Source organism: Panthera uncia, assembly GCF_023721935.1.
Source record: "Panthera uncia isolate 11264 chromosome A3 unlocalized genomic scaffold, Puncia_PCG_1.0 HiC_scaffold_11, whole genome shotgun sequence".
In the NCBI taxonomy this organism is placed as follows: domain Eukaryota; kingdom Metazoa; phylum Chordata; class Mammalia; order Carnivora; family Felidae; genus Panthera; species Panthera uncia.
Window position 1 is genome coordinate 42,811,592 of NW_026057578.1, and position 11,106 is coordinate 42,822,697.

General features: G+C 44.3%; 1 protein-coding gene across 1 annotated transcript; it reads left to right on the forward strand.

Annotated features, from left to right (window-relative positions):
• The first annotated feature begins 3,262 nt into the window (after positions 1-3,262).
• On the forward strand, positions 3,263-4,622 carry SMIM26 (small integral membrane protein 26). Its single transcript, XM_049651198.1, has 2 exons — positions 3,263-3,427; positions 4,277-4,622. The coding sequence occupies exons 1-2, from the start codon at positions 3,310-3,312 to the stop codon at positions 4,441-4,443; spliced, it is 285 nt and encodes a 94-aa protein (XP_049507155.1). The 5' UTR covers positions 3,263-3,309; the 3' UTR covers positions 4,444-4,622.
• The last annotated feature ends 6,484 nt before the right edge of the window (positions 4,623-11,106 follow it).

The following is an 11,106-nucleotide window of genomic DNA, read 5'->3' on the forward strand; positions in this document are numbered from 1 at the left end:
ATTTCATTTCATTTTTTAAAGTTTATTTAAGTAATCTCTACATCCAATGTGGGGGCTTGAAGCCACGACCCCGAGATCAAGAATCGAATGCTCTTCCAGCTGACCCAGCCAGGCTCCCTAGCACTTACATTTTAAATGCCAAGGGCTTGGGGCGCCTGGTTGGCTCAGTCGGTTGAGCGTCCGAGTTCGGCTCAGGTCATGATCTTGTGGTCCGTGAGTTTGAGCCCCGTGTCGGGCTCTGTGCTGACCGCTCAGAGCCTGGAGCCTGTTTTGGATGCTGTGTCTCCCTCTCTCTCTGACCCTCCCCCGTTCATGCTCTGTCTCTCTCTGTCTCAAAAATAAATAAACGTTAAAAAAACTTTTTTTTGAATAAATAAATGCCAAGGGCTTTTATTTTATGTATCTTTTCCATAGAATATTTTTCTTAACTTTTTGGAAATAATTTTTCATTGAGACACATCAAATAGAAGAGTACATAAAACTGCATATACAGATTTAAGTTGAAACTGTTCCACCTGGTCCTTTCCATTTCAAATTAACAGAAGGTAGAATGTGGTAGACCCACCTTGCTCTGGTGTTCTCTTCAGTGACCATGAGTTCAGGTGCTGAGGTGAGGTGGCACCATTGGGTGACAACATCAAAGACGTGGTCATGCAGGTGCCACCTCTGGGCACTGGTGGCTGTTTCCAGAGAGAACATGGAGGTGGGGGGTAGTATTGTGTGAAAGCAGCCATCCTGAGTGGGGAAGCATGGAGCCTAGTGTGGCTAATGAGGACTCTGAAATTCCTCTCCAAGGCAAGGAAAGCCTCTGACATTTTAAGCAGGGGAAAGGATCAGTTAGGGGTTTTTTTTTAAACACTAGAGAGTGGCAGGATGGATGGGAGGAAGCTGGAATCTAGGTGAGGCCTGAACAGAGAGGCAGGTGCTCAGACAGAGGTGACAGATAGGATATTAGGCAAGAGTCTGAATTCAGGTTTCTGGCTTGGGTGATCATGTCAATCATTCTCTGAATTACACAAAAGGAAGGAAAGAGTTCTTTTCCTCTTTCTTTCCTAGCATTGATAAATTCAGTCCTGGACATTTAAAGGAGCTTTTGAGATATAATAATGTCCAGCAGGTTGGAAGTAATTAATAGAAATTTGCCTTCAGGAGAATTTGGAGCAGATTTCTATCGTTAACAAATAACATGAGTAAAGTTGCTCAAGATGAGAAGAGAAACGAGTTTGGAACAGAATATCAGTGTTTTTGTTTTGTTTTTAACTTGACTGAGGTATAACTTACATACAATGAACTGCACCCATTTAAAGTATACAGTTCAATGAGTTTTGACAGGGGTACACTCGTGAAACCTCCACCACCAGATGGAACATCTCCATCACCCCCAAAGTTTTCCTTAGTAGGCAACTACTGGTCAGCTTTGTCCCACTGTAGATTAGTTTGCTTCTAGAATTTTGTCTGGTTTTGTGTCTAGCTTCTTTCACTTAGCATAACCCATTTGACACTCACCACATAGTTGTATGTGTCAGTAGTTCCTTTTTATTGCCGAGTGCTATACCACATTTCATTTAGCCATTCACTAGTTGATACCGATTTGGGTTGTTTCCTTGTTTTGGCTCTTATGAATAAAGCTCTGTGAACATCCGTGTACATGTCTATGTGGATATGTTTTCATTTCTTTTGGATAAATAGGAATGGAAGATCTGAGTCATATGGTATGTGTATGTTCAACTTTTTAAGAAACTGCCAGTATTGCAAAGAGGTTGTGACATTTTATGTTCCCACCAGTAAGAGATCTGATAGCTCCAAATCCTTCACATACCTACTAAAAGGCAACACATTTTAACAAACTCTTAACAATAGATACACAAATGGCCAAGATGCTCAGGGATATCATTACTCATCACAGAAATGCAAATTAAAACCACAAGACACCACCACACACCTATTAGAATGACTAGAATTTACATCTTACGTGTAAGGATTTTTAGTAGGGTTGTCTTTTTGTAATCGAGTTGTAAGTTGTCCTTATGTATTCTGGATACAAGTCCTTGGTGAAATATAGGTATCTGAATAATTAATTTTGTGGTTTGTTTCATTTTCTTAACTGCGACTTTTGAAAAGCAAAAGCTTTAATTTTGAAAACATCCAATTTACCAATATTTGAGTTTTTTTTTTTTTTTTTAAGTTTATTTACCTCTTTTGAGAGAGAGCAGGACAGGCAGAGAGAGACAGAGAGAGACAGAGAGACAGCATCCCAAGCAGGCTCTGCACTGTCAATGCAGAGCCCAGAGCCGGGCTCGAACTCACAAATCGAGATGGTGACCTGACAGGAAACCAAGAGTCCCACACTTAACAGACTGAGCCACCCAGGTGCCTCTACCAATATTTGGTTTTATGGATCATGTTTTCTGTATTATACAAAATCTTTACCTATCCCAAGGTGGCAAATTTTCTCCTGTCTTTTCTTCTGGGTTTGTAGTTTTAGCTTTTACATTTAAGCCTATGGTCCATTTAGAGTTAATTTTTTGTGTATGGCAAAGCAATTTCTGAAGGGTGGAAGAAGATCCTGGAAGGATACCAAGATACTAAAGAAGATTATGTTTTTGAAGCAGTGAAAGAAGCAGGTGGGGTCACTGGTGTCAAATGCTTTAGAAGGCAAATTTGATTATGGCTGAAAAGTAGTTACTGGATATGGCAATTTACTGAACGCCCACTCTGTGCCAAGCACATCGCTTTTGCTCTCAAGTTGTTTGGTCTGTTGGAGTGGGGGTAGATTATGCTTTGAAGAAATGTATGGGTAAGAGAAAAGTTGAAGGTGGACATAGTGGAAGATGTTTTGTTTTTGAGATGTGGGTAGTGTAATTGATGGGAAAGACCCTGAAAAGGCTGTAGAGAATAGGACCCAGGTCCTGATTTCAAGCCCCACGTTGGGCGTGGAGCCTACTTAAAAAAAAAAAAAAAAAAGAATTGGACCCAGAGCCCAGTGGAGGGATTAGCTTTGACAAGGAGGGACCCAAGGCTCACCCAGATTGGGTTCCAGAAAGGAAAATGGAGAAGAGTTGAGTTGGAAGACAGGCGAGGCAGTGGGGGCATAGCACAGCACAGAAGCCGCTTAGACCCCACAACTCAGAGTCCAATCCCCGGCGCGACTCTCGGGACTACACGCTCCAGAATGCATCGGGGCCAACGCGAGAAGCGGCCTCCCAGAGTCGACTCTCGATTGGAGGCGGTGGCGGGGGCTGTGACGCGCCGACTGGAAGGCCCGCCTCCGCTCCGAGCTTCCCGGGATCAAAGCCTTCGAGTAGCGCCATGCGTCCAGACCAGGCCACGTCCTGGTACCGGCGGATGTCCGCGGTCTACGCGCTGGGCGCCTGGACCCTGCTAGGCTCCTTGATTTTTTTAGGCCGGAAAAAGAGCAAAGTACCAGGTACGGTTCTCCGGCAGCCTTCGGTGAGGCGTCCCCAGGGGGTTATATAAGCGGTTTAGCTGTGCCGCAAGCACCGGTTTATTCTGCAAAACCAGTGGGAACGATTGCTTAGAGCCATTCGTTATAATGGAATCTACCCGGAACTACTTTTTAAGTCCTCCTGCCTACGTCTTGTTGATGGAGGCCGTTTTTACACTTAGAATTTGAAGAATCTATTTAAGGCCTCAGAGGGAATGTCAAAGACCCTGGACGATGACTTAAACAGGTGATGCCTCGGTTACATTAGTACCCCCCCGTTGTAGTTGGCGAGCAAACACTTCAGCACCCCCGCCAGCCGAGTACTAAAACCTTCCCAGTTACTGGGCGGAAAAGGAAATCCCTGAGCCTTCAGAAATATGCTGGAAATCTATAGATATCTGTAAGACTTTCTGGTTGCCTTGGGCTGAAGGGAAGGGGGGGCGGGGCTTGCCAAACGGAATGGGGTTTCTTTTTGTGAATGAAAGCCATTTCGTGGTACATTTCAAAGGAGTTAATTGTACGATATGTTAAGTATATCTGGATAAAGCTGTTAGGTGATAACTGCTGAAGATTACATTGGTGATGACGATTATCAGTGGCCTGAGAATACTAGTGTCCATTATTGAGCATTTGAAAACATTGCAGTGTCTGTCGTGCTCATGTCATATTTATTTTTTCCTTTTACAGAAAGGAAGTACGGTGTCAGAAATCTGATGGGGGTGGGGGTAGTTCTCACCTCAGTTTATTTGATTTCTGAGGCTTGACTAATAATTTTAAGGACGGATTGCTGTCTTAAAAGTTCATCATTCAGGTGTTCCATTTTTTTGAAAGGCAATGAAGTAGAGCAAAAGGATGTCGCAAGAAATGAAATGCTCGAGCCGCCGAAAGGGTTTTACGTGGAAACAATTGTCACATATAAAGAAGATTTTGTTCCAGTCACTGACAGGATCCTCAACTTTTGGAAATCATGGACTGGTGGCCCTGGACCAGAATCCTGATTAACTGCTGAAAGCTGAAAACCGGGACTGGGTTCAGCATATACATTTGATGGATGCCTTAATTTCCAGTTTATGTTTGTGAAAAGTGTATCCATTTAATTTAAATTTTGCTGTGAAATATAATCACTAGTAATATGCAATAAATATTTCCTTGAAGAAAAGTAAACTCGCATATATGAGGTGTCCCTCAATACATGAATGAAAGGTTGAAGTGAAATTTCACATTGAGCTTCCATAAGCTCAGTTTTCTGAAACTAGTTCACGTAACTTTGTATTTCTTTCATGTTGCTGGAAGACATGGCTTTAGGGGTCCCTTTAAGGTTATATTCAGCAAGTCCCCACCTACATTTAGGGATTTATAGAAACCCTTTGGGTACTATTGAGTACTTGGTAAGTGTGTTATAAATTAGATTTTAGGGGCACCTGGGTCATTCAGTCAGTTAAGCATCTGACTCTTGATTTCAGCTCAAGTCATGATCTCACGGTTCTTGAGATTGTTCCCCGCATCAGGCTCTGCTGACAGTGCGAAGCCTGCTTGGGATTCTCTCTCCCTCTCTCTATGCCCCTCCCCTGCCTCTCAAAATAAATGAATAAATAAACTTAAAAAAATTAAAAATCAATCTGTTTTGTGCAGTGATACTTAACTGATAGCATCACATGCCTGGGCCCTAGCTGCAAAGGAGGCTGGGAAAGTGAATTTCTGGCTTCTGTACTAGGGATTCATGGACTTTTAAGGGAGGAAGTTCAGGGCACTTGGGTGGCTCAGTCACTTAAGCATCCAACTCTTGATATGGACTCAGGTCATGATCTTGCAGTTGTGAGATTGAGCCTCACGTTGGGCTCTGCCCTGAGCTCTCAGCCTAGAGCTTGCTTCGGATTCTCTCTCTGTCTCTCTGCCCCTTCCCCACTTATGTGCTATCGCTCTCTCTCTCATAATAAATAAACATTTAAAGAAATATTTTTTACAGGGGGAAGTTCTCCAGATATGCAAAGGATGTTCAAAAAATTCTGGGCAAGCAGATACCATGACAAATGTCCACTCCAGGCAGTAAGCCAGACTTTTTTTTTTAAATGTTTATTTTTGAGAGAGACAGAGTGAGCAGGGGAGGGGCAGAAAGAGAGGGAGACACAGAACCTGAAGCAAGCTCCAGGCTCTGAGCTGTTAGCACAGAGCCTGACTTTTGGCCCAAATCCAGGAACTGCAAGATCATGACCTGAGCTGAAGTCGGATGCTTAACCAACTGAGCCAGCCAGGTGCCTCAGACTTTTATTGGGAAGTACCAAAATGCCAGCATTTGTATATAGATCATTTTCCCCAGAGAATTTCCTCTAGTTTCCTACCTGCAGGTAGACACCTGGCTGTAGGAATTCTGGGAGCTGGATGGGGGAGGGGCTTAGGGTATTTGGTTAGAATATATATTTCCATGTAGTCCAGTGCTCTGTCCTCTGGCTGCTACCATGAGTATCCCCAAGCAGAAACCCCACCTCTCCTGAATAAAGGGCAGGGATATTACTGGCTCTGAAGTGGTGGTGGGCACCTGGGGTCCAGCTGCTTATACAGACCCATGCATCCTTCTGTTTTCAGCCCTCCCTCTCCACCTCTACCTCCAGTGTTCTGCTGCCCCCAGTTACTGAGATCTTTCCAGTTTCTGTGAGGCTAAATATCTGGCTTCTCATCAGTGTTCTCTTTGCAGGTCTTGGCAAAGATTCTTTGCTTGACAAAACTTAAGTTGGGCTCCTGAAACTTCTCCAAGGCCGCTCTGTGCATTTCCTTGTTAAATCCTGCTCTAGCAAGAACCCTGCTAAGTCATTTTAACTAGAACTCTCCACACTTAATACCTGATCACCTTGATATCTTATCAGGTTCCTCATCCTCCACCATCTGTCTGGTGATGCCTGAGCAGCCTAGCCTGTCTTCAGCAAGGATCCCGTTAGGTCAGCTTAACCAACCAGAACCTCCTTGTTGCTGATGTTTCCTTCTGGTAATTTCCCATCCGCTGACTCCCACTCTGCTCCTTGACTGGAAATTCCCAATTGCCCATGCTGTATTCAGAGTTGAGCCCCCTCTCTCTCCCTGCCCTGAATAAAGTCTGCCTTACTGTATTTTAACAAGGGTAATTGAATATTTTTTTCTTTAACAGCGCCAAGGATTCTGGTTCTTCCCCTCCATTATGTGGCTCCTAGTTTCATCAAAGTGGAAATTTGTGTTTACCCATGAGAAGATTTTTAGTGTCAGCTCTACTCAAAAAATTTAAAAGCTTTCATAGATAGATGATAGATAGATATATCTGCTTACATTTTCTTCTTGTTTAAAACACTTCAACCCCAACTGCTTGTGCTAAGATCATGTTCTTCCTCCACAACACTTCTCTTTTTTACATTTTTTATTTCTTTATTTTATTTTGAGAGAGAGGCAGAGTGTGAGTGGGGGGAGGGGCAGAGAGAGACGGAGACAGAATCCGAAGCAGGCTCCAGGCTCTGTGCTGTCAGCACAGAGCCCGACGCAGGGCTTGAACTCAGACTGTGAGATCATGACCTGAGCCGAAGTCGGGCGCTTAACAGACTGAGCCACCCAGGCACCCCACAACACTTCTAACCAACCAGTAAAACAGAACAAATTGTGGCTCCAAACAGCCTGGAGCCACAGTGATTTCTACAGTTTAGCCAAATTGTGGCCTAAATAGACCTTTGTGGACTAATCTAACAACTAAATATAATTTATAATGTTTCTCTGGGAAGAGGTTTTAAGAATTCCAAACATCCATGTTGCAAATGCAACTTAAATGTACGTTCAGAAGTTGGGAACTGCCTGTTGGAGAAAAGTTCGCAGGTTTGGAAACCAGCTTCCTTAAATTCAGAGGTCTGGCAGTATTGACTGAGTAACTTTTCTTTTTTTAAAAGATAGGCTTTATAGAAAGTGGGGGTTGCTTTTTGCTGCTAGTAACTGTGGCCTGATCACAGCAGCTTACATTCATAAGGGTTTGTTCTCATGGGAGCTTCCAGCAGTAGGCTGTCCAGGGCTGGTAGAAGGGATTCATGGAGTCATCTGGGGCCCAGGATCCTTCTGTCCTTCTGATTCTCCATTCATAGAAAGTGGTTTCCATCCTCTCATTCACAGGATGGCTGCTGAAGACTCCACACTCCCGGACAGGAGGGAATGGAGCGCTGCAAAGGGACATGGTAGCTGCCTGCCATCTCTTACCTGAGCATTCCTTGAGTCCCACCTGACAACTTCCGCTTACATCTCATTGGCCATCCTGAGCTGATGGGAGTTGGCGATGCACTTGTGTAAATGGGCATATTGCTCTTCTGTTGCTAAGGTAGACAGGGAGAACAGATTTGGGGTGGCAACTTGGCAATCTGCCTTGGAGTCCCCGAGGAGGCCTTTCATCTGTGTCCTTTATAAGCGTGTAACCTAGTTGTGCAGAAGAGTCGAGAGAGCAGTCCTACATGGCTATCCTTAAAGAGACCGGCCAGCCAGGTAGGTCCTCGGCTGGCATCCAGGAACTTGGATTTCCTCCGAGTTTCTACCATTCTCTGATAAGACTGGCTCCCTGTTGCTAAACTGTGCAAACAATGTGGTTCTTTGCGGAATACCTTCCTTTCCATTTGAGAATCTGGGAATTTGGTGCATGCTAGACAGAAGTGTGGTGTCTAAATGGGGTATCTCTTGATCGGATGGGTGCCCCCAAATGTGGGACGACGATCAGGTGGAAGTCGGTGATGCTAGAGGTGAAAGAGTTCACCTGAGGCAGAACAAAGGGGATAGAAGTTTACTGAATACACTGCCAGGGAGTGGCGGGCTGGATAGCAGAGGAGAGGCTGTCTGCAACGAGACAGTGGGTTAGAGCTGTTTTTAAAGGGGGAAGAAGAGGAGATACGGCAATGTATGGAACTCTCTCTTTTCTGGTAACTGCCTACTTGTAAGTAGTCCACTGGTCATTTAGGGTCTGTGGATATTTTGAGGTGGGTCACCTGAAGGGCCTGTCTGTATTCAGCCAGGTGGTCGCTGTGGGCCCTTTCCACATTCCATTGCTCAAGCCTGTTTTCCTAAAAGCAGCCTCTACAAGAAGGTACCTACATCAACAGTCCCCAGTCAAAACTGTGGGCACGGAGTCTCTAACGAGCTTCCTGGTAAACACTTTGGAAATGTCACATGATGCCAGAGGAATCCAGCACCGGAAAACTGTACCAGAAGAAGAGTCTGGAAGCCTGGGCCTGGTTCCCTCTGGACTTTGTCCCACGTGCCTTTTTCCTTTGCAGATTTTTCTTTGTATCTTTTCACTGTAAGTCGTCATAGCCATGAGTATGACTATCTGCTGAGTCCTGGGAGTCCTGTTAGGGAATCACCAAACCTGGGGGTGGTCCTGGGGACCCTGCGCACACTACCAATGCAAAGTCCATCTAGATACGGAAGGATGGCTATTCTAAAGTTGAGGATTGTCAAAATACACTTTTCAAGGGGCACCTGGCTGGCTTATACAGTAGACCCCACAACTCTTGATTTTGGGGTTGTGAGTTCAAGCCCTACATTGGGCTTAGAGATTACTTAAAAATAAAATCATATATATATATATATATGTATATATATATATATATACACTTTTAAAAAAGTTAAAAACATGAATCTAATATAAAACCAGATGAGCAAATATCAAAGACTTGTTCAACTACTCAATGAAAAAAACAGTAGGATGATAAAGCTAGTTCAAGGAGCATAGGGGAACAGGGATAATTTAGGCATTGGAGAAAAATGTTAGAATAAGTTTTCTGGTTAATATTCTACAGGGTGGTAAATACCTATATTTAGGGGTTTTGTTTGTTTGTTTCCTAGACAGGAATCACTTTTATCCTCATTGGTCAAAAATCTACAAGTTGATGTGTAACCTTTTAATCATAGGTAAATGATGGGTCAAACAAAGGTGCATTCCCCTAGATAATTAAGGAACTTTTGAGTGGGCCTGTAAAAAATCTTTGAGTGGAAACTAATTCTAATTGTGTGTCGAGGGGGGAGGTTCCCCACACCAAAGCAATTCTCGGACACTAGCTGTGGGTCCTACAGTTCAACTCCACTCTGACACTATTTACCCAGAGAGAGCATCAGATCCCACAGATCAAGGGCTCCATCCTGCAAGACTGTCACTTCCCCCCCAGATGCCAGTCACAGCCTGTGGAGCACAGCTCCTTCTCACCTGTGCTTCTGCCTGTGGCAGTACACTTCCAACTCTCTCTTTGGACTTCAGACACCAGTCTCAAGTCCAGGTTGTTACCTATATTTTGACCCACCGGCTATATATAGATCAGAGATTCCCATGACCCCCTCCTTGGGTTCCATTAATGTGCTAGAGCAGCTCACAGAAACTCATGGAAACATTTTACTGACTAGGTGAGTGGCTTAGTATGAAGGGAAGTAACTCAGGGAATGTACATTTATTCCAATCAACCATCTAATGTTTAAAATTTTTTTTTAACGTTTATTTTTGAGACAGAGAGAGACAGAGCATGAACGGGGGAGGGGCAGAGAGAGAGGGAGACACAGAATCGGAAGCAGGCTCCAGGCTCTGAGCCATCAGCCCAGAGCTGACGCGGGGCTCGAACTCATGGACCGCAAGATCGTGACCTGAGCTGAAGTCGGACGCTTAACTGACTGAGCCACCCAGGCGCCCCAACCATCTAATGTTTTAGATGGAAGCACAGGGCCAGGTGTGGGGAAAGGGAGCAGAGCTTCCATGTTCTCTCCGAGCACGTCTCTCCAATATCCATGCATTTACCAATGTGGAAGCTTTCCGAACCCCACCCTTTTAGGGTTTTATGGAGGCTTCATTACATAGGCATGACTGATTAAATCCTGGGCCATTGTCAATGGAACCATATCTCCAGCCCCTTTACCCTCCCCAGAGGTTGGGGGTGAGACTAAAAGTTCTAACCCTGTAATCACATGATTGGATCTCCTGACAACCAGGCCTCATCTTTAGGTGGAGTCCAAAAATCACCTCATTAATGTAACAAAAGACACATTTATCACTGTCATCACTTAGGAAATTCCAAGGATTTTAGGACCTCTGTACCAGGAATAAAAGAAGACCAAATATATATTTCTTATTATAAATCACAATATCACAGATTATTAAACACATTAAAAGCACTTGCTAGGGGCACCTGGGTGGCTCAGTCGAGTGACTTCGGCTCAGGTCATGATCTCACCGTTCATGAGTTGGAACCCTGCGTTGGGCTCTCTACTGACAGCTCAGAGCCTGGAGCCCACTTTGGAATCTCTGTCTCCCTCTCTCTCTGCTCCTTCCCTGCTCACATTCTGTCTCCTTCTCTCTTGCAAATAAATAAACATTAAACAAAAAAATTTAAAAAGTACTTGCTACCTTCCTTTTGCCTGATACTCCAAGTTTAGGATAATTTTTCTTTACAGCGTCCTGACAGCACTCAGTCATTGGCAGTGTCAGGACTCAGGGGCTCAGTTTCCAGCCCTGCCTGGTAATTGCTGCCTCACCAAACACCACAGGTGAGTTGAGGGTCACATCCAAGGTAAGGAAGTAATCTGAGAGGATTTTGTGGAAGGGATCAGATAGGCAGGGCTGAGATGTAAGGGAGATGATTCATTTTCAGAAATACCAAATAAAAGCTATGCTGTCTAATTAATAATAGGTT